This window comes from Artemia sp. Qi Xiang Cuo, chromosome 16, assembly GCF_049724085.1.
Source record: "Artemia sp. Qi Xiang Cuo chromosome 16, ASM4972408v1, whole genome shotgun sequence".
Classification (NCBI taxonomy): Eukaryota; Metazoa; Arthropoda; class Branchiopoda; order Anostraca; family Artemiidae; genus Artemia; species Artemia sp. Qi Xiang Cuo.
Genome location: NC_142809.1, coordinates 39,795,567 through 39,820,636, shown reverse-complemented (window position 1 = coordinate 39,820,636; position 25,070 = coordinate 39,795,567). Strand labels below are relative to the sequence as shown.

Genomic DNA, 25,070 nt, shown 5'->3' with positions numbered 1-25,070 from the left:
TTTGGGAACTTGGGGGACCTTTGAGGACCGGTGGCTTCCTTCGGGGTTGGGGTAGGGGGATCGGAACCCTTTGGGGTTGGGGCTTCTTTCGGGGTTGGGGTGGGGGGATCGGATCCCTTTGGGGTTGAGGTAGGGGACCTCACAACACTGTTCAAATGGAACTTGTGTATTATAACGACCAAAGAGTTTCACCCTCAAATCCTCTTCTAAAATCATCTTTTAAAACATCGTTTAAAATGTCTCTAACTGTTTCACCGAAATAATTCCCTAAAATAATAATTTGTTCTGAAAAGATATAATAAAGCCTTAAAAAGTATTATAATGGGGCTCAGGAGCCTTTGGGGTGCCGGGGGCCCTTTGGGAGCCCGGAGAACCTTTGAGGACGGGGGGTTACTTCGGGGTTGGGGTAGGGGGATCGGAGCCCTTTGGGGTTGAGGTAGGGGACCTGACAACACTATTCAAATGGAACTTGTGTATTATAACGACCACAGAGTTTCACCCTCCAATCCTCTTCTAAAATCATCTTTTAAATCATCTTTTAAAATGTCTCTAACTGTTTCACCGAAATAATTCCCTAAAATAACAATTTGTTCTGAAAAGATATAATAAAGCCTTAAAAAGTATTATAATGGGGGCTCAGGAGTCTTTGGGGCGCCGGGGGCCCTTTGGGAGCCCGGAGAACGTTTGAGGACCAGGGGTTTCCTTCGGGGCTGGGGTGGTGGGATCGGAACCCTTTGGGGTTGTGGTAGGGGACCTCACAACACTGTTCAAATGGAACTTATTTATTATAATGACCACAGAATTTCACCCTCAAATCCTCTTGTAAAATCATCTTTAAAATCATCTTTTAAATTGTCTCTAAGTGTTTTACCGAAATAAGTCCCTAAAATAATAAATTGTTCTGAAAAGATATAATAAAGCTTTAAAAAGTATTATAATGGGGGCTCAGGAGCCTTTGGGGCGCCGGGGGCCCTTTGGGAGCCCGGAGAACCTTTGAGGACCGGGGGCTTACATAGCCCAAAGAGACACACACAACCCAAAGAAACACAAACAGCCCAAAGAGAGTAACTGTGACAAGCTAAACCACGACAAAGCACTACTCTCGTGGAACTCAAGCCCCATTTAACTCAACGCCCGTGCAACTGAACCCCCCATGTCCCTAAAATCAAAGTGAACTTTGAAAGATCAAGAGAATGTAACTGTGACAAGCTAAACTATGACAAAGCACTACTCTCGTGGAACTCAATCCCCATTTAACTCAACCCCCGTTCAACTGAACCCCCCTTGTTACTGAACCCCTGTATAACCAAAACCCCGTGTAACTGTACCCCCTTTAACTGAACCCTCGTGCAACTCAAACCTCCATGCCACCCCACCCCCTCCCAACACATGTCAGCACTTTCTGTTTAAATTTAAAATACTTTTCAAACGTTACTTGTGTATTATACAGACCACATTGGCGAGATAAAGCTACGTCAAGTCACAATGTCATTCTATCGTTACTTTTCAATTAAGCTATTGAATACCTTCTACCAATGTCTCTTGTAGGCGTCAAATCTATTAAGTATCTGAGCATATTCTTTGTATTGTTGATGCAAGCATCCCATTCTTTAATTACCCGTGAGGCATTCTTAACCATCGCAATACCTTTACGCAAATATCTTTTCGCAAAAAATTCGCAAATCTCGTACACTAAAGAAGTAATTACCCTTTTCAAAAACATTAGTCGTTCTATTAATGAACCCATGAAACGAAACCAGTCTGATAGCATCACACAATCTCGCTCCTAGTTCCAAAAATGGAATGCATGTAGCGTTCATAGTAATAGGTTTAAAAACCTATTAGCCAAGTTAAAAAAAAAACAAACCTACTAATCAACTTACCGTAGAAGTATTACCTATAGGACTGGTATTGCGTAAATCTCTTTGAAAGGTGTAATGACCTGTAGAACTGTTTACCTATAGGACCGGTATTGCGTAAATCTCTTGGCAAAGGTGTAATGCCCTGTAGAATAGAATACCTACCAGAAAACCTGTTTGGTACAGGGGCGCACGCAAATTCATTATAAGCATTCTACTGTTATCTGATTCATGTCTCCTTTGACCTGTTAATGCGATTTGATACTTCACAATATTTGACCTGCTGTAGTTGGTCCAATGCTTATAGTTCTGAAAGTGTTAATATTTTTATCTAATGCTGCCTTAATGCTGAATATTGAATGGATAATATTTTTGCTTCACTTTTCTAAAGTGTTTATTATTTAAATAATTTAATGCTACAATTAAATGAGCTAACTTGTATCGGTTTCTTAAAACAAGCGAAAATATAATGATGCCAATAAAGTGTTTTCCCCCTTTAATTGCAAACTGACCCGAAACTATCAATTAATTCAAAAACATGAAAAAGTTACAGAGGGGTGAAAGGTAACGAAAAAAATATATATTTAATTAAAATCAACTTTCTGGAGTCAAAATATGAACTTAGTTAAATATTTTTAAACTAAATTAAGTGAATCTTTATTAATCGGATTTCTAAGACCATATAAGGCAAAACTGTAATATCACGATCATGTCCAAAGCTTTCTAAAATAGTTCTTAATCGATCTGACGATGTGTTACCACTATATATGAAAAGAATTTATTGAAAAGGTCGATCTTTGCCTTATTGTCATGATTCGAAACTTTCAAATCTGCAATTGTAAAAAATATTTATTTTTTTTTAGCAGTTTCTAAAATTAGAAGATAGGTATTTTTTTCAAATTTGATTTTCCTGTTTATTTTTAGGGTTCCAGAATTAGGAATGCTAGTGAAGAAATGATTGATTCCAGAGCAACACCTAGACTGCTGACTCCACCCTCAGTGCTCCCAAGCATTGACAAAAGTAATGATTTGAAAGATAATAACAGCAACATGAAGCATCTTTTTATGTATACAAAGCCGTATCCCTATCAAATAGAGTATAGTATTCCAGCTCCTGCACTTGGAGCATACCCTAATACTGCAGCATTCCATCAGTTTCTATTTGCATCTCAGCTGCAAAGAGCAGCTCTCCAAAAATCTGCATTCCTGCGTAGTTTTTCAGAACTGACAAAGGAGGTTGAAAATCCATCTCTAATTAACTGCTCTCAGTGCGGTTCTCAGTTTGAAGCATATGAACAGTATATGGTTCACTCTTGCTGTGCTAAGACTTCAGAGAATCTAAATACTGAGCCTAACATCGAAAGAAAAGAAACAAGTCGATCTTCTTCTATTGATGACAATGATGATGATGAGCCACTGCTTATCTTAGCGGACGGAACAGAGTCTGATTGCAGTCAGTCACAACCAGTAAAGGAGCGTTCAAGGTCAGTCCTTACTGAGGAGCAAGCATGTATTTTACGTAAACACTATTCAATCGACTCAAGACCTTGCAAAGAGACATATTACAAATTGGCAGATGAGCTGAACCTCCCTTATAGGGTTGTACAGGTATGGTTTCAAAATGCCAGAGCACGAGATCGGCGTAACCTTCGACAGATCACTATTCCATCCTTTGTTGCTACTACAAACCCTGTTCCTGTGGAACAAAGAATTGTGGATTTTGACGTGCCATTAGATTTAAGTATGAAGCGGCTATCTCATGAGAATACGAGTGTTGGGCTCAGAAGCTCTTCCCCTTATGACAAGGAAGAAGAAATGCAAACGGAAGCGATTTTAAGTCCGGATGAGCCGCTTTCACTTGTTGTTAAAGAAACAGTGCCAATCATTACAGAGGCCCAAACACAAATGGTAGATGACAGTCGGTTAAGCCTAAAGCCTGTCTCTGAAAGGGTGAGCCAGTTTTATAATTTTAATTACAATTTTATAAAACATAACATGAATTATAATTAAATTTAATATGATTTGAAGCATTTTGATTTTGGATAAATGTAACTAAAAAATCTCGCAAATTTGAAGGATTACCACGTAGACTGGAACCTTTAAAACCAAAAAAGAGGAATTTATACATTGTTACGTCAATTCTAGCGGTTGCAACACTCGAATAAAGCTCTCCATTTACTTAAAAAGTAAGTTTGTCTTTACTACTTCAGTAAAAGTTGTTTACTATTTTGTCTAGTAAATTTACTATTTCGTCTAGTGGAATTCAATATCACTTTTGAGGCGATCTTGAAATCAACCACGAAATTCCAATGAAAAAAGCATTAAGTACTTACTTTATATCAATTCTAGTATTTACTTTACTTCAATAATAGCTAATGTTTCTCAGAGAGCGTAAACTCGGGAACTTGCGCAGACTTTCTTTTACGAAGGTGGGGAGTAGAAAAAATCCATTAATAACTTAAATAAGACCTGCCTAAAAATTTGGTAGAATTTAGTGTTTTGGTGGGACTTGTCCCCAAGCTCTCCCCCTCCAGACGGTCCTGGGTAAGCTACTTATATTAGTACAGTTGAACAGAGAGTTTTATCGAGTACAAATTAAAAGAAAAACTAACGATTTCATAGGATGGTATCAAAATGATATGATGCCAAAGTTTATGTTCGAATTTGTAAGAATTTCTCTCCTTCAACGTGTCTGTGTTTTTCCTAGAAATCTAGAAAAGTTGGTAAATTATTTGTAGAGTGTGAAATCAGAAAACAATTCTAACTTCATAATATCAGAATAATTGTAGCTAACACATTTTGCACGCAGACCCCAGTGGTGGATCCAAGGGGAGGGCGAAGGGGTTCCGCCCCCCTAACGTCGTCTAAAGTAGTGTGATTTACTTACTTAACGCAAGTTTGCGTTAATTAATCTTAGTGGCGGATCCAAGGGGAGGGTGAGGGGGGTGCCCCCCCCAACATCTTCTAAAGTAGTGTAATTTACTTAATTAACGAAAGTTTACGTTAATTAAACTTGCTCCTAACGCAAATTTATTGGATCAACCTATTTTGCACCCCCCCCACCCTAAAGAAATCCTGGATCTACCCCTGGCAGATCCGCTGTACTTTACCCCCACTACCCCTTCCTAATGTGCAAACAGCCCAAATTTGTTTCCAAAGTATTACATTTTATCATACTTTGGTGTATTTCATTAGGATTAGCCTAACTTCTTGACCTACGGGAGTATATCATACAAATACCAGTATCTTATATCAGTTTCTGAAAAAACACAATTATTATACACATAATAATTGTAGCTAACATATTTTGTATGCAGACCCGCTGTAATTTACTTCCCACCTCACCCTCGTAAAGTGCAAATGTATAGCCCAAATTTGTTTCCAAAGTATTATATTTTTATCATTCTTAGGTATATTTCATTAGGATTAGCCTAAATTCTCTTCTTGAGCTGCAGGGGGTATATCATACAAGTAAGAGTATCTAATATCAGTTTCTGAGAAAAACAAAATTATTATACCACATAATAATTGTAGCTAAAACATTTTGAATGCAAACCCACTGTACTTTACCCTATCCCCCCTAATGTGCAAATATATAGCCCAAAATTGTTTCCAAAGTACTATATTTGGTACTGTTCTCAAATCCAGGACACATACATCGAGAAAAGTAAAAATCAGATAGCCATTACCCGGTAATTGCATGTCTGATGCAGCATTAACTAGGGTTTATCACTCCGGGAGCTATACTTAAACTTTTGTTTAATGGGGTTTAGGGGGGAAAGTTACCTAGATGAGGTTAGGTTCTGTATTTAATATATAGTATGCTTTACCTCCCCCCCCCCCTAATGTCCAAATATATAGGCCCTAAACCAAATTTGTTCATAAACTATTATATTTTCATCCTATTTTGTTTGTTTCATTAGTATTAACCAAACTTCACGTCTCGCATGTGTGAGAGTTGCTTTGGTTAGGGCTTAGTTCATCTAATGGTGCTCTCAATATAACCATTTGTTTGATAATGACGCAAAGTCAATAGTTGTATAAAATATGGTCTATTTACAAAGTCCAGGAATATATAAGGTCCAGTATCAGAGTCAAGGAGGCACACTTGTGCCTCTATAAAGAGGTGACCCACCACAATTTTAAGCGATTTCAGGTCCTAGAGGTCGCAGAGAGACGGCGGTAATCGCATTTCGTAGCCCAAGCTCAAACTAAGAAACTTGCAAAATTTCATCCCCCTCCGACTTTATCTTCATGGGGTAAACTGGGCCGGAAGTTTGGACCCTCCCACCACAGCCTCCCTTTAACGTTGTCTGATGAGGCTGAAATTTAGAGGATAAGCTTTCCTAGGGCCAGGGAGCTTATCGTCGAAATTTCAGCTCAATCCGATCACTCCTTCCCTGTTCTCCAAAAACCAGATATAGCCACTTAAAATTCATCATCATTTCTTTTTTTCTTATCCACGCCTACAGACCACAGTTGGCAACTGATCCGGGTGAATGAGGACTCATTCGAAGCAGAATTCGACCTGTTAGGGCCTTTTGCTATTTTCAGACCGCAAAAAATATCCTCCGAATTTACATTTACGAAAAACCTCGTTTTCCTATAATAGCCCATGTTAATTTTTCCCTCCACAACCCCCCTTTAACGTTGTCTGATCAGGCTGAAATTTAGAGGATAAGCTTTCCTGGGGCCTGGGAGCTTATCCTCGAAATTTCCAAAAACCAAATATCAAATTTTGTGGGAATTTGCTTGCGTCGAAAATAGATTCCATTTACTAAAAAACCATCACAATTGTGTCTCTTTAGTCCAGCGGTTGATACTCCAGACCTTCAGGCGAAAAACCCGGGTTCGATTCACCGTCAGAGCAAATTTTTTATATACTGATTTTAAACTTTAAAAAGAAACTCAGTTTCTTTTTTAAATTATTTGAAAAAAATTACGTTTTCTAAAGAGTTGAAGAGGCTGAGTTACAAGGTCGACCCTTAAAACGTACAGGGATTAGGAGGCACAGTTGGGGGGCTGTTAAAGAGGCTGAGTCACAAGTTTGAACCTTAAAACGTACAGGGATTAGGAGGCATCCTGTACGACGTGATTTGAGTATTCAGGAATTAAAAGCCTTAAAACAAGAATGTTCAAGAGCGGGGGTTTGGGGGCGGCAGCCCCCCAACTTTAACTCATGACACGATCAGCTAACAGTTAGTCAGGCAATAATAAGTAATAAACTGTAAAAAAACGTGCAGAAATTATTTGAAAAAAACTACGTTTTCTAAAGAGTTAAAGAGGCTGAGTTACAAGGTCGAACCTTAAAACGTACAGGGATTAGGAGGCACAGTTGGGGGGCTCCCGCCCCCAAACCCCCCGCTTTCGCAGCCTTTAAATAAAAAAAAAAGTTTTTTAAACTGAAAGTAAGGAGCGACATTAATTCTTAAAACGAACAGAAATTATTCCGTATATGAAAGAGGCTGTGCCCTCCTCAACGCCTCGCTCTTTACGCTTAAGTTTGACTTTCTCACAACTCTTTTTTTAAACAATAAAATCTGGCCCATGCCATCCTCTAAAATTTCTTAATTGCTACAAAAGTCACTATTCGTTCTCATATTTTCCATGTAGTCAACTTTTTTTTTCTTTGAAGTTATGCCCAATTCCACTAAAACTTGTGTATATGATTGGTCGCGTTAAGTTTGACTTTCTCACAACTCTTTTTTTAAACAATAAAAACTTTAGCGTAAAGAGCGAGGCGTTGAGGAGGGCGCAGCCCCTTTCATATATGGAATAATTTCTGTTCGTTTTAAGATTTAATGTCGCTCCTTACTTTCAGTTTAAAAAACTTTTTTTTTCTTTAAAGGCTGCAAAAGCGGGGGGTTGGGGGGGCAGCAGCCCCCCAACTGTGCCTCCTAATCCCTGTACGTTTTAAGGTTCGACCTTGTAACTCAGCCTCTTTAACTCTTTAGAAAACGCAGTTTTTTTCAAATAATCACATAATACTGTGACTCTGAGTCACAAACAAATCCGAACATCTTAATTGTAACAGATATGAAATTAGACTCTATCTAATATCTAAAATAGCTTGATATATATACGAAGTAAAATAGTCCAGTTATACGCAATCGACCTCTTGGTTTATTACAAGCTATGGGTCAATTGCTCTTACGATATATGAGAGAAAGGTGGTCATAAAAATATCTAGGTTTATGTCCTTTGAACTTAACAAATATGTGTCCCGCATGATATCTGACTTAATAAAGAAATACATATTTATAATGAAGTTCACAACCCTTCTCCTACTTAAAGGAAAAAAAAACTATTTCTTTTTTTAATTTTTTCTTTATAAGTATTTTTTTTTACTAATTAAACAGAATTTACATTATGATAAAGTACGCTATATTGTAATTGATATTGTACTAGTTTTTATTGACAATACAACTTAGTATGCATTGATAATAAAAATACACTTAAATTTAAAATGCGATGTATACACAGAATTTTATAATTCACAAAAGGAAGAATTCGCTATGGCATGTGAAATCTTTAGTTCACTTATAGTAAAATTGTCATGTTTACACCAAGTGTGAGCCTTCTTTTTCATAGATGAGTGCGCAATTGTATAACACAATCCCTACACCTAAACATATAAATAAACCAGAACACAAAAACGAGGGAATTTTTCCTTCTTTTTATTCAGTTATTTAAACAATTTAATTTGCTTTAGCTGTTTGAGTGCCATTTCCTGTACATTTTCTTTGACTGACAAATAATCAAGAAAGTTTTGTTTAAATTGTTCGAATTAACATATGTATATGTAACCTTTGCGCGCCGGGATGCAGTCCTTTTTCGTATCCCTAAGAGTTGGACGCAACCCTTTTTTTGAATCCTTAAGAGGTAGACGCAACCCTTTTTTGCATCCTTAAGAGGTGGACACAACAATTTTTTGCATACTTAAGAGGGATGGACACAACCCTTTTTTGCATCCTTAAGAGGGGTGGACACAACCCTTTTTTGCATCCTTAAGAGGTGGACGCAACTCTTTTTTTGCATCCTTAAGGGGTGGACACAACCCTTTTTTGCATCCTTGTGAGGTGGATGCAACCCTTTTTGCATCCTTAAGAGGGGCCCCATCAACTTCCCTCTGAAGTACATGACTTCTTGTCGTGACAAGTTCATAACTCCAGATCACACTAGGCCTACTCCTAATTTTTAACCTATTTCTACTGGTTATGATGGCGTATTACTTGTTTGCGTCTGATGAAGTGGGTTTCAAATTCAAGTTGAAGTTTTTGTGAGACAGGTTACACCAAACTTTTGAGACAATTCTGACACCAGATTGTGAGACTTGCATTGGTTAGGGCTTAGTTCATCTAATGGTGCTCACAATATAACCATTTGTTTGATAATGACGCAAAGTCAGTAGTTGTACAAAATATGGTTTATTTACAAAGTCCAGGAATATACAAGGTCCATTATCAGAGTCACATAATACTGTGACTCTGAGTCACAAACAAATCAGAACATCTTCATTGTAACAGATATGAAATTAGACTCTATCTAATATCTAAAACAGCTTGATATATATACGAAGTAAACTAGTCCAGTTATACGCAATCGACCTCTTGGTTTATTACAAGCTATGGGTCAATTGCTCTTACGATATACGTATGAGAGAAAGGTGGTCATAAAAATATCTAGGTTTATTTCCTTTCAACTTAACAAATATGTGTCCCGCATGATATCTGCCTTAATAAAGAAATACACATTTATAATGAAGTTGACACATGTGTCCCGGATTTTAAAACAGTACCTTATATTTTTATCATGCTTATGTATATTTAATTAGGATTAGCCTAACTTCACTTCTTGAGCTGCGGGAGTATATCATACAAGTACCAGTATCTAATATTAGTTTCTGAGAAAAACAAAATTAGCAAGCTTGAAAAAATACCAATAAACGTCGAATGCTAGGTGACGTTAGTTATTGTTTGTCAAAAATATTGACAATTTCTTCTCTTAAAAATAGGCTGTACTCTTTGGATTAGCCTTTAACATGAATTATTAAAAAAATCTTTTTCCACAAAATAAGTTTTTCAAAGAAAAGTAAAGAACTCCATTAAACAAAAAATGAGCAAAAATAAAATCACATAATCTACGAAGCGTGAAACTACCACAAATCAGCATCAATAAATAAATGAAACCCAAAACGAAAAGAAATTAAAATAAATTGATTACGAGAATAGTGCGAATTTTATCTTGACGCAATCATTACGGTCTTGTTGGAAATTAATAAAAAAAACTTTTTCCACAAAATAAGTTTTTCAAAGAAAAGTAAAGAACTTCATTAAACAAAAAATGAGCAAAAATTAAATAATCTACCAAGCTTGAAACTACCACAAATCAGCATCGATAAATAAATGAAACCCAAAACGAACAGAAATTACAATAAATAACCGAGTCAAACTCAAAACGAGCAGAAATTAACATAAGTTGGGCTCAAAACCCCTATGCCTTCTCAAGGCCAGAACAAAATTTGGACTTGACCGAAAAAAATTTAATGTTTTTACTTTTATAACTTAAATATTTCAAATAATTTTAACATTTTGATTACTAAATATCAGTATATGTATATTAAACTGACAATGCATATTCATTTATATTTTTTCAGTAAAGTACGAATTCTTTTCTGACTTTGGGAAGGCATAGGGATTTTGAGCCCAACTTATGTTAATTTCTGCTCTTTTTGAGTTTGACTCAGTTATTTATTGTAATTTCGGTTCGTTTTGGGTGTCATTTACATATCGATGATGATTTGTGGTAGTTTCACGCTTGGTAGATTATTTGATTTCATTTTTGCTCACTTTTTGTTAATGGAGTTCTTTACTTTTCTTTGAAAAACTAATTTTGTGGAAAATTTTTTTTTAATTAATTTCTGTTAGTTTTATATTGATAGAGTCTTTTCAGGGAAAAAAATAACACTTTAAATCTTTTCGTTTTTAAGACTTTATAGTTTGGCCTGCTATTTGTATTCTGGAGAAAATTTTTCAGCAATTTTTAACAACATACTCCCTTTTAAAAACATGGACACAAATAGTACTGTTTAATTTAGTTTCATACCTCCTCTAGTTGACCTGAAACAGAAAACTTGATACCATTCGCAAAAAAATCTGTTTGCTTTCTTTGATAGCTTGGATACACTTACGCTATTTTGATTGGGTACAATTTTAAGGGCAGAAGTAGCCCCAAAAGTTTGAACATGATACCCTCAGTCGTTCTTTGGATACTACTGTGATGTCTCATTGGGAATTAGCATTATCACAGTGCTTTTTGATTTAATCTTAAGGCAACATTTAATTTTTAAAAATAATGGGCGAATGGGAGGGTGGGCGTGGGAGGGTGGGTGTCGAAGGGGAATTAGTTGCCCTCAAATCACTTTCGACTGTTAAAAAGGGCATCAGCCCTTTCTATTTTCAATCGAATGAGCCCCTTTCGAAGTTCCCACGACAATTCATTCGCTACGAAGTGCCCTGGTCTAAACAGCAACATCAACAAAAAATATCACTAATCACTTCCGACTATTGAAAAGGACACTAGCCCTTTGAATTTCAAATAATATGAGCCGTTTTTTGAAGTTTCTGCGACAACACCTTCTATACAAACCTTATATGCCCCCCAGGGCATAACTTAAACCCCTTTCCCTGAGGTCAGTGTGGGAGTATCCTCCTCAAAAACATATTTTCTATCTGGAAATCAACTAGCCTACGCTGAAGAAAATGGCTATCTCCAAATTTTGATTGGGTGTGTTTGGGGGAATGATGGGCGTGGGGGGGGGGGGGCGAGGTGCCCTCCAATTACTTTCGACTATTAAAAAGGGCAATAGCCCATTGAATTTCCAATCGAATGAGCCTGTTTTGAAGTTTCTACGACAACACCTTCTATAAAAACCTTATATGGCCCCAGGGCATAACTTAAAACCCTTGCCCTGAGGGTTTGGGGGGAGTGTCCTCCTCAAAACATATTTTCTATCTGGAAATCAACTACGCTGAACAAAATGGCTATCTCAAAATTTTGATTGGATGTTTATGGGGGAATGATGGGCGTGGGGGGGCTAGTTGCCCTCCAATCACTTTCGGCTATTAAAAAGGGCACTAGCCCTTTGAATTTCCAATCGAATTAGCCTGTTTTGAAGTTTCTACGACAACACCCTCTATAAAACCGTTGCCCTCCAATCACCTTCGACTATTAAAAAGGGCACTAGCCCTTTGAATTTCCCCCAGGACATAACTTAAAACCCTTGACGTGACGGTTGTGGGGGCCTGTCCTCCTAAAATAATATTTTTTCTACGTAATTCAACCAGCCTACGCAGAACAAAATGGCCATCTCAAAAATTCTGATAGGATCATTTTGGTGAAATGATTGGCATGGGAGGCTCGTTACCCACCAATCACTTTCGACTATAAAAAGGGTACTAGCCCTTTGAATTCCCAATCAAATGAGCCTGTTTTGAAGTTTCTACGACAACGCCTTTTATAAAAACCTTATATACCCCCAGGGCATAACTTAAAACCATTGCCCTGAGGGTTGTGGGGGAGTGTCCTCCTCAAAATCATATTTTCTATTTGGAAATCAACTACGCTGAACAAAATCTCAAAATTTTGATTGGATGTGTTTGGGGGAATGAAGGGCGTAGGGGGGGGGCTAGTTACCGTCCAGTCACTTTCAACTTTTAAAAGGGGCACTAGCCCTTTGAATTTCCTAGCGAATGAGCCTGTTTTAAAGTTTCTACGACAACGCCTTCTATAAAAACCTTATATGTCCCCAGGGTATAACTTAAAACCTTTGCCCTGAGGGTTGCGGGGGAGTGTCCTCCTCAAAAACATATTTTCTATCTGGAAATCAACTAGCCTACGCTGATCAACATGGCTATCTCAAAATTTTGATTGGATGTGTTTGGGGGAATGATGGGCGGGGGTGGGAGGGTTAGTTGCCCTCCAATCACTTTCGACTATCAAAATGGGCACTAGCCCTTTGAATTTCCAATCGAATGAGCCTGTTTTGAAGTTTCTACGACAACGCCTTCAATAAAAACCTTATATGCCCCCAGGGCATAACTTAAAACCCTTGCCCTGAGGGTTTTGGGGGAGGGTCCTCCTCAAAAACATATTTTCTATCGGGAAGTCAACGACGCTAAACAAAATGGCTATCTCACAATTTTGATTGGATGTGTTTGGGGGAATGATGGGCTTGGGGGGGGGGGGGGCTAGTTGCCCTCCAATCACTTTCGACTATTAAAAGGGCACCAGCCCATTGAACTTCCTATCGAATGAGCCTGTTTTGAAGTTTCTACAACAACACCTTCTATAAAAACCTTATATGCCCCAGGGCATAAATTAAAAACCTTGCCCTGTGGGTTGTGGGGGAGTGTCCTCCTAAAAAACATATTTTCTATCTGGAAATTAACTAAGCTGAACAAAATGGCTATCTCAAAATTTCTATTGGATGTGTTTGGGGGAATGATTGGTGTGTGTGGGGGGGGGGGCTTGTTGCCCTCCAATCACTTTCGACTATTAAAAAGGGCACTAGAACTCGCAATTTCCATTCGAATGAGCCCCTTTTGAAGTCTCTACGGCGACCCCTTCTGTATGAAGTGTCCTGCTTTAAAAAAAAAAAAAAAAAACTGTACATTGTGTTAACATTGATCTTATATGCCCTCAGGGCATACTTAAAACCCTTGCCCCGAGGGTTTTGAGGGAGTGTCTTTCTTAAAAAGATATTTTCTATCTGGAAATCAACTACGCTGAACAAAATGGCTATCTCAAAATTTTGATTTGATGTATTTGGGGGAATGATAGGCGTTGGGGGGAGGGGGGCTAGTTGCCCTCCAATCACTTTCGACTATTAAAAAGGGCACTAGCCACTCCAATTTCCAATCGAATGATCCCTTTTCAAAGTTTCTACGACATTTTCCTTCGATACGAAGTGCCTGGGTATGGAGAAAAAAAAAACACATTGTGCCCACATTGTTCTTTACTTTACTAAGGCTGTTGGGGAGTATCCTCCTCAAAAACATATTTTTTATCTTGAAATCAACTACGCTGAACAAAATTGCTATCTCGAAATTTTGATCGGATTTGTTTGGGGGATTGATGGGCGTGGGGGGGCTAGTTGCCCTCCAGTCACTTTCGACCATTATAAAGAGCACTAGAACTCTCGATTTCCAATCGAATGAGCCCCTTTTGAAATTTCTACGACGACCCATTCCATATGAAGTGCCCTGCTCTAGAGGAAAAAAATAATAAATGATACACATGTGCCAACATCGTTCTTATATGCCCTCAGGGCATAACTTAAAACCCTTGCCCCGAGGGTTGTGGGGAGTAGAGTGCTAAGTTATACTTTGCTTGCAGGTATAGGAATCTCCATGTTATTTGCTTGCAACTATAGGACCATGTTATTTGCTTGCAGGTATAGGAATCTCCATGTTATTTGCTTGCAGCTATAGGACTATGTGATTTGCCTGCAGGTATAGGAATCTCCATGTTATTTGCTTGCAGCTATAGGACCATGTTATTTGCTTGCAGGTATAGGAATCTCCATGTTATTTGCTTGCAGCTATAGGACTATGTTATTTGCCTGCAGGTATAGGAATCTCCATGTTATTTGCTTGCAGCTATAGGACCATGTTATTTGCTTGCAGGTATAGGAATCTCCATGTTATTTGCTTGCAGCTATAGGACCATGTTATTTTCTTGCAGGTATAGGATTGGCACTTTTCCAAGGCAGATTACCAGACTGGTTATTTGGCAAGGTATAATGTAGTCAAACATGTTTTGAGAGTATGGTCGTAATAGTATAACTTAAGCAAACAGGTTTTTTTCTGTTTTTGATAAGAATTGCACAACGAATGTGCATCGTGAGTTCACGTGCTCATTTTTTTTCTTAAAAAACTGGTATGGTATAAAGTAGTCAAACATGTTGTGGGAGCACGCACGAAATTATGTAACTCAACATCAGTCGTTTATTCATCCTTTAAATTCGGTATAAAATGTTAATGCACTAGAATTTAATTTTCATTATGTTTTAACATATCGAACATAGTACACTGAATATTATTATTAACTTTGAAACAATGGATTCGTCAATTGTCAATGTGAGTACAGCTTATTAAATTTCTTAATTTATTTCCAGATAAATGATATTTTACCAGTAAATTCAAATTTCAGGGGGACTTAGCCCCCCTCCCCTCCAACAATACAAACCCATAAATTATGATGTGTATAGTCGTTAGCAAACGCTAAGTATGCTTTTTTATATTATGTAAAACAAAAAAACCCTCCCCCATTGCTTTGTTATGAGCATAATTCTTTACTTTTTAGTTATTTCATTCAAAAATATTCTTTTCCCATCATGTATCTAAAATACATTTTCTTTATCTGCTTAAATGGAAAGCTTTGGTGTCAGAAAGGAAGTGACGGTTTTGGGAATCAAATTTCACGCGCTCTTGCTACCATAAATTAATGACATATGCTTAATGAATTAGGAACATTGATGTTTCTTGACAAAGAGATAAAATTGTATTTTAGCATAATTAAAGGAAATATATTCTGTTTTATATTGTATTCAATGATTGAGAAGGTCTTACAACGTGAAAAAAACTATTCATCGCATGGAAAGTAAGGGAGGAGGGAGGAGGGAATTTTTTATGCAGACTAATTTTTTGAAATCCCCTTCCCCCCAAACTCAAAATTTTCCAAAATTTTAATTTAAAAGCTTTTCTTTTTAAATATTTCTAAAGTGCTAATAGATATAGACTCCTACAAATATCAGAATTGACTTTATAGGGCAAATTATATTATGGGGATATGTTTTTGAAATCCTCCTTCCCCCCAAACTCAAAATTTTACTTTAAAAGCTTTTCTTTTTAATTACTTCTAAAGTGCTAATAGATATAGAGTGCTACAAATATCAGAATCTAATTTATAGGGTAAATTATATTATGGGGAGATGTTTTTGAAACCCCCTCCTCCTTCCCCAACAAACTAAAAAATTTCAAAAATTTTACTTTAAAAGCTATTCTTTTTAATTACTTCTAAAGGGCTAATAGATATAGACTCCTACAAATATCAGAATTGACTTTATGGGGCAAATTATATTATGGGGAGATGTTTTTGAAATCCCCCTCCCCCCAAACTCAAAATTTTACTTTAGAAGCCTTTTTAATTATTTCTAAAGTTGTAATAGATATAGAGTGCTACAAATATCAGAATCTACTTTATAGGGCAAATTATATTATGGGGAGATGTTTTTGAAATCCCCCCTTCCCCACCAAACTAAAAATTTTCCAAAATTTTTACTTTAAAGGCTTTTCTTTTTGAATATTTCTAAAGTGCTAATAGTTATAGCACTACAAACATCAGAATAAACTTTAGAGAACAATTTATCTGTAAAAGAGAGCTTATTATTTCCTTACTAAATTTTTCTTCTTATTTAAGGTTGTGGAGGTCGATTCATAAAATTACCCTCCCTCCAAAAAGAGACCAAGATTGGGTGATATCACATCGATGCAAGCTCAAAAATCATCCATCATCAGATATGCTAGCTCCATTACAAGTTCTCTGAACCAGCCAGGAGCCTCTTAAGCCATTTTCAGCTCTGCACAAACCTCTATGCAACCTGGCAGAAAATTCAAGAGGGAATGGATAGATTCTCATAATGCATCAGCCTCATCTAGTCAAGATCGGGAGGTCACCCCCTATCAAGCATTGCCGGGCCCTTCACGACCAATGCAAGGCGAGAATGATGTGGCCCCTACAGCTCTCGACATGCAAACTGCAAATTTAAATGTGAGTTTTCAAATATTATATCTTGCTAATGATTCTTTTTCCTAAGTCAATTTGAAGGAGTGTGTGAGCGGTGCATGCGCCGTTTATTTTTCTGTATAACCGATAATTAATGGAGATAGCATAATGAATATTGCAAATTAAATAATGTCGTAATGATTTTCATTATTTTGTTGTGTGTTTGTGTGTGTGTGTGTGTGTGTGTGTGTGTGTGTGTGTGTGTGAGCGGTGCATGTGCCGCATCTACTCGATAATTAATTGATATAGTATAATGAACTTTGCAAATTCAATAACGACGTAAGGATTGTTGTGTGTGTGTGTGTGTGTGTGTGAGCGGTGCATGCACCGTATCTACTCGATAATTCATTGAGATAGTATAATGAATATTGCAAATTCAATAGCGACATAATGATTGTTGTGTGTGTGTGTGTGTGTGTGTGACCGGTGCATGCGCCACATCTACTCGATAATTCATTGAGATAGTATAATGAATAGTGTAAATTCAATAACAACATAATGATTGAATGGCATATATTTATTTCTTATGTTTGATCAGAGTGGTGAAATTTTTTCAATATGCATATCAACTGAATTGTATTTAAATTCTGATTTTGAATATCTTTAAATTCTTTCGTTTACCTTAATCCATCAAAAGTTATGAGGAAATTAAGAATTTTTTAAGTAGAAATTCTGATATCACGTAATTTGTTTTCGCAGCGCGTTCAGAGACATTCTATCTGACACTGTTTCTGCAGCGAGTTATAGGCTAATGGAATATATATATATAGGGGTTAGAAACATAATTTCAACCTGTAAGAAAATTTCAGCGTGTGTGCGCATGTGTTTGTATGTGTGTGTGTGTGTTTGTGTGTGTGCGTGTGGTGGTCTGAGTGGGTGTGTGTGTGTGTGTTTGTGTGTGTGTGTGTGTGTGTGTGTGTTTGTGTGTGAACGTGTGTGCGTGTGTGTGTGTGTGTGTGTGTGTTTGTATGTGTGTGTGTGTGCATGTGTGTGTGTTTGTGTGTGTGTGCATGTGTGTGTGTGTGTGTGTGAATGTGTGTGTGCGCATGTGTGTGTGTGCGCATGTGCATGTGTGCTATTAACAAAATTTGTAATTCATTATTCACTTGTTTTATAAATAATGCTATAAACAAAAATTTGTAATTTATTATGCATTTGTTTGATAAATTCAAATCCAATTAAGAAAAAAAGTGTGCTATAATTGTGATAAAACTTTCGTCAAAGAAAAAAAAACTTAATCCATTCATTTTCTAGTTTCAGGGGGAAGCTATGAAAACTTCTGCCTTCCCTGGTCCGGGACTTCAAAGTATCATGGGTAATTGTCCCCTCTCACCGGATGATGTTAGTGAAGGTATGCTATTTAATATCCCCCTGGATTTTCAATTTACAGCTGAAGAAATGGACAGTCTTATTCAAATTGTTGGACCTAATTTTTCCGGGGAAATTTTTGACGATGAATTTATAATAAGTGAATTGGGTCGTGTACAAATAAGTGAAGGACATGAAAAAAGTGTCATGCCCCCAGAACGACGTGAATTTTATTTGTTAGTACCTGCTCTAGGTCACTTACAAACATATATAGTAGATTTTAATCCCCCCGAGGAAAACGTGATTGAAAGTGGGGTCATTTTAACAGACCCTGTAAATGTTCTCCATAGCTACATCGACAGAATTCGAGCACAAATTGAGATTCAGATTCAGAAATGGGGGGGTCAAGGGGGGATTAAAGCATCAGTCAATCAAAAAGTTTATTTACAAAAGGGGACATCTGGGAATATTTTTTATTTTCATTTTTCAACTGGCAATCAAACTTTTTACCCTGGTCTAAATGAATTTGAGAGCAACTTTCTCAACTGGGTAAACAAATTAATTTCGACTTTGGACATGTTTAACGAGAGGGGAAGTGGGTCCACCATTTTATACATTGAATACATGGATCTGAATCTCAATAGATTAAAAAACACTTTAATTTAAGAGGGGCGGGTAGTAGTCGACGAATAAAATGCCACCTAGATTTGTCGGCAACAGGAAGAGTTCAGGGTTTCAATTTTGAAACAGGGCTGCAATGCTTCAAATATGCATTTTTAGCAGCAGCCCATAAAACATTAAAAAATGAGTCATCAATGAAAAATCTCGACGGACTTGCTCGTAACGGTGGAAAAAATTTCCCTAAAGTAAATTTTGAATGTTTAGAGGGGAAGTATCCGGTGTCGTTGAAAGAAATATCCATATTTGAAAAAGCAAATGAAAATCTTGGGTTGGGGGTGGTTGTTCTCCAGTATGACACGGAATTTGTAAATGGGGGAAAGAAACCAAATAAAAAAGGGGTTTTGTATTCAGTGAGGACACCGTCGGTGGATAATGTTAAAAATTGGGTATGGGTTATTTATGAGCCTCCCAAAGATATAACTTCCTATGGTCATTTTTTCCCCGTTACGGCAATAAGTCGACTCTTATCTCAAGGTGTGAAGAAAGGGGATCGTCACTATTGCCCCATGTGCCTTTCCCCATTTAGAACTGAACAAACCTTCTCGGATCACATGAGACATTGCAAAATTCATGGAAATCAAAGAATTGAAATGCCGGCAGAAGGCAAAGATACTTTACAATTTAAAAATTTCCAAAATTCCCTGCTACAAGCTGATATAGTATCTTTGGATTATGAATCAAGACTAGTGGAGGTATCAGACCCATCAAGGCCAAATATAGTCAAGGAACACAAACTAGTTGCGTGTTCTTATGCACATGCCCGTCGCAATTCTAATAATAAAATGCAGTTGTAAGAGTTTTTTTTGGCATTGGATGTGGAGGGTATTATGGAAAAGTTATTTATATACTTAAAAAAACAGCAAACGCCGCAATTTCACGATTGCGTCACACCAACTACCCAATGACATTATCAGATAAGGAGCAACTGGCACTAGAAACTGGAACAATTTGTTGGTTTTGTGGAGGTGATCTTCCCCAAAAAGACGCAGTCCAGTATCATATTCACCTTATTGATCCCAATTCAACGGGAAAAAGTAACTTTCGGGGGGGGCACACAATTCATGTAATTTAAAAATTAAACAGCAACTTTTTCTTCCGATTTTTATACATAAATCTAACTACGATCTGAAGTATGGGCGACCAGCAATGGCAGGTCTTAAAAGAAATGAAACATGGATGATGCAGGGGTAATAGACAGCTTTTCTTACACAATCATTCCTAATTCATCGAAAAAGTTGCTTGTTCTGGAATTCATGTGGAAATTTGCTGAAGACAACGTTGAGTACACGAATAAACATTCGCTTTTTAGATTCCTACAGTTTTTTCCCCAAATCATTAAGTGAATTAATTCAAGTGCAGGAAAAAGATGACGACTGCAACGCTTTCCTCCTTCTCAAGTAACTATTCCCAAATGATATATATGATTTGTTGACGGTCAAGGGCATATATTCTTATGAATATTATTGTTCCATGTCGAGATTCACCGAGGAAACTATTCCTTCAATTGAATACTTTTACGACAGACTACTCGATCGTAGGTGCACCCCCGATGAATACAGTTTTGCTAAAAAAGTGTAGACAGAGGAAGGGTGTAAAAATGAGTTTGATTACTGCAAGCTGTATTTGTCGAGTATGTGTTAACTTTGTTAGACATTATGTGTAAAAATACGGACAAAATCTATGGGGAATTGAATCTTGATTTAGGATATTATTTTTCGTCTCCTCATTTAATGATGGATCTCATCCTAAAAATTAGCGGGGAAAAAATTGGGCTAATCACAGACATTGATCAGCATCTGTTCATTGAAAGGTCAATGAGGGGTGGATACGTTTTTCACGGGGATCGTATCTTGGAAACTGATCCAACTGGAGAGAAGACGGGAACAAAATCGGATGCAGTTTTCCTTGATATGAATTCTCTCCACCCCTCGGCCATCTCCCATCATGCGCTACCTTGTGGTGACTATAAATGGTCAATGACCCTCAAGCTCCCCATTTCCCCAACATTGACGACGACAGTGTTGAGGAGAAGGGACCAGATGGATAGTTTTTGGAAATTGGTTGGGAGATACCAGCGGAACTTTACGATTCAGTTATAGGATTATGTTTTTCCATGCATCAATAGAACTGTGACTAGGGACTCTTTGAGCCCTCGCAATAGGTGTTTAGTTGAGGAATACGGATTACATTGGTCACCTTAAAAACAAAAACTTATTGCTGACTTTCTGCCGAAAAAAATATTGCTGTATATCATATGGCTTTAAAATGGATGTGCAACAACGGTTTTAATGTACCAAAGGCTCACAGAACACTCCAGTTTAGTCAAAAACCGTATCTGAAAACGTTTCTTGACACCTGTGTCAGGAAACGTTCTGAAGCACAAACGAAAGCCGAAAAAGAAATTTATAAGCTCATTTTGAATTCGGCTTTCGGTAAAATGTGTGAGAGTGCTCACAATAGGAATTATTGCGACGTCGTGACCGATCCCGAACAATGTGCTCGAATTATTTCCGATCCAAATTACACTTCCTTCACGATCATTGGTCCGGACATGGTACTATTGAATAGAAAAAAAAGACGCATTGTCCTGAATAAACATATTGCTACTGGCAGTACGATCTTGGAGATCTCTAAAAAGCTCATGTTGGAATTCTACTACAATGTGGCTAGGGTACAGTGGCTGGAGAAGGGGCAAGTAGAAGTCTGCTACGGGGACACAGATTCTCTACTGTTAAAAGTAAAAACCCCAAATCTAATTGATGATTTGGCGCACGGTGAAATTATCAGCTCACGGATGGACTACACCAATTGGAGTGGGCTTTACCCAGAGCTAGTGAAACGTCGGGCACCCAATCAGCTTTTACTTTTTAAGCCAGAAATTGGAAGTGACATGATTTCCGGAAGTAAGTTTGTAAGTCTGAAGATTAGTATGATACAGCCGCACGATGAGGAAATCAAGAAACCTTGCAAAAGAGTACCCACGTGCAATCTGGATAAGAATTTCGACATGGACATTTATAGGAATTGTATTGTTCAAAATACAATTCCACGAGCCAAATTGCTAGCAATTCGTTCTCTCAACTACAGGAAATTTACTTTAAATTTAGAAAGAATTGCCATGAGTACCATCTCCGACAAGGTAAATGTTTGTCAAAACGGTGCGACTACCCTCCTCCTGGGGCACTATTTAATTTCAGACCGGGCCAAATGTGGTATCCATAGGGAAAGTCTTGGTTTGAATAAAGTCAAGTAAATTTGTCACTAAAACCCTTGGGGGGGGGGCCTCGCGGCCTTTGGGGGGGGGGACTCGCGGCCCGGGGGGGGCGGCCACCAGTGGGGGGCGCACCGCCAGCCACTACCAAAGTTATCTTCTTTTTTTTTACTTAGAGCAAATTTTTTTTGTGCTTGTGTAAATATACATGTTTCATTGAAATTAAAAAAAAGTGATATTATTTTAAGTGCTTTATTCTAATAAATTTTGTATTTCTTCTATAAATAAATAAAAAAAAAAGTGTTTTTATTTAAGTGTTTTTTTCTCTCTCTGTGCCTATGTAAATGGTCTATTTTTTAATATAAATAAATAAATTAAAAAAAGTGTATTTTTTCATGTTTAATATGCTTTTTTTTCAATGTAGCATTTTTTTAAGTATTGTTACTTTTTTTATGCATATAATTAAAGAAAATATGATTCTTTATCCGTCTTCTTCTTCTTAATATTATTTTTGAATGGAATAGTAGTAGTAGTAGTAGTAGCAGAGAAATTATTTAGCCATTATACAACTATGGTCTACAGTTAGTTTTCCAGGTGAACTATTGAAGGGAACATGTATCAATTTAAAATACCATTTAGATCGTTTCTGTGTGGGCCCTCAATGTCGGGCAAAACAACACTCTTAACTAAAATAATTAAAAATTGTGATAAAATGTTTGTGGAAAAGCCGAGAAAAATCTACTATTGTTACAGTATTTGGCAGGAGTCATACGATAAAATAAAAGCAATTGCTGCCACCACGGGTTTGGTGCAGATACAATTCATACAGGGACTTGATGTTTTCAGCATTATTGAACCAAACTCTTGGCTGATCATTGACGATCTGGCTGAATCTATTGAGCAATGGTCCCAGGAAATGCTACAATTGTTCACCGTTCGCTCTCATCATGAACAGATTTTCGTTACTCTGGTTCTACACAATCTCTTTCATCAGATCAAATGTGTGCGAAAACTTGCATTGAACTGCACCTACTATATCATCTACAGAGTTGTTCGTGATTCTAGCTCGCTAATACCCCTCAATAAACAAATCTATCCGGGTGCCCCCAAATTTCTGCTCTCAGCATACAATCAGGCAACTAATAAACCCCACGGTTATATCCTATTGGATCTTAATCAAAATACATCCGAAGATCTGCGTGTAGTCACAGATATTTTCGACAATGAAATTACAGTATATCTCCCAGTGAACACTAAAAAGACCGATTAGTCGGTATCATGATACTGAAGAAACAAAGTGAAAATAGAAATCTGTTTTTAGTTCTCAGCACTTCATAACTCTCGCTTAGGAAAGCCAAGATCAAAGACGTTGTGGACAATTATTTCAATCATCTCATGTTCGAACTTTGTTTGAATTTGATCCAAGGCAAGGTAAAACTGCATTAATAAGATAGTTAGCAGGAATAGAGGAAATTTTTAATTTTACTAAAATGAACCAATAACAACAAAAGAGGTAATTTTAAAAAAACACGTCTTCTTTCAGTGGGTGATAGACTTTTTAAGATGATACTAATAACCATTGCGGGACTTGCAAAAAGATTTTTCCGGATGGCAAAACCCTATAAATTGACTCCAATAGAACTCGCTCTCTCATCCGTGGAACACTTTTAGAACAATCTGAGTAAATTCCTTGACAATGAGAATATTGAGGATGATAAAAAGCTGCTTTTACTTCAAGATGCACTTCGCCGAGTGGACAAACATAAGCCCTATCGTGTGAAAGCCACTGCTGCTATTGATCACAAAAAAGAATCATCTCCTCAAGAGTCTGCTGGAACATAATTAAAGAAGGAAGAATTGGATTCAATTGTATTGAAAATTAGAAATCTAATGCCCCACTAATATCGGGAAAAAAGTAAATGACTCCTAACTTATGTCGAGGAAAGTGTTCAAGATAAAATTCAAGTTGAGAGCAATGGCAAAGGAATTTTAATTCAGGGCAAGAGCTTTAATATACTTGATTTAATCAATGATATGGATATAACCCGTAAAGGGCTATTATCATTTTACACTTATCTATACAACTTTCTAAATACATTAGACTTCCTCAAAAGTCTTATTAGCAATAGAAAAATTCTAAAAAAATTAAATGAACATGCATCATTGTCAACACCATTAAAATATGAAGAAGAAGAAGAAGAAGATTTTAAATCAATTTTGGAAAATACTAGCACCCCACTGATATATAGACAAAAGCGAAGACGTATCAAGTCAACGTCACCATCACCACCATCAACAGCTAGTCTAAAAAAGGGTCGCGGACGTTACACATCCCTTTTACGTTCAAGACGGTTGAAGTTGTGAAACGTGTCTTTAAAAATATTGGTGGAGTGCGGAGCTTAAGTTCACCCAAAAATCTATCCAAAGTCACTGGTGTTCACACTAAAAGTGTACAAGACTATCTACAAAATGAATCAAGTTACACTCTGCATAGATATCATAGACTTTGTGCTAATCAATATAAAAAAACTAAAGCCTTTTTCCCGTTGCATATAATGCAAGCACATCTCCTGACTCTAGATGAGATTCAAAGACGTCACAATACACCATAAAGGTACATTCTACTTGCAGTCAGTGTTTTCAGTCGCTATGCATGTGCCATTCCATTGCGATCAAAGAGAGGCATTGAAGTTGCTCAGGCCATTGAAAGTATTGTCGAACAGGATTCATATAAAAAAATTCAAACGGATTGTTGTAGTGAATTTGTTCATCCCCATGTTGCAAAAGTACTAGTGAAATATTGTAAACTGCTCTATCATAGTCATAGTCCTATAAAGGCTGCATCGGCCAAACGATTGATAAAAACTATTTGACTTTTAATTTCAAGATATTAGACATTGAAAAATACACCGACTCTTATTCATGATTTAGATAAAATCATATTGATTTATAATCAGCGACCTCATCGATAATTGTCCAACTAAATTTTAAACGGTAGTCCATTGAAACGATTGTGAAAATTAAAAATAAATTTAATGTTGGTTATAATGTTTTAATTAATAGGACAACTAATGTTTTTGAAAAGGGGAATTACTTGTGGTACACCGAACTTTTTAAAGTGGCAAAAATCCTAGACACTAAACCCATAACGTATCGTTTGCGAG

At 37.1% G+C, this 25,070-nt stretch overlaps 1 protein-coding gene across 5 annotated transcripts in view; it reads left to right on the top strand.

Annotated features, from left to right (window-relative positions):
• LOC148942892 (uncharacterized) overlaps positions 1–25,070 on the top strand; it is a 152,602-nt gene that overhangs the window by 59,194 nt on the left and 68,338 nt on the right. For all 5 annotated transcript variants that reach the window (XM_089102208.1, XM_089102206.1, XM_089102204.1 and 2 more), the window contains one exon: positions 2,784–3,809. In XM_089102208.1, coding sequence (XP_088958334.1) covers positions 2,784–3,809 — 1,026 coding nt within the window. The remainder of the gene's footprint in view (positions 1–2,783; positions 3,810–25,070) is intronic.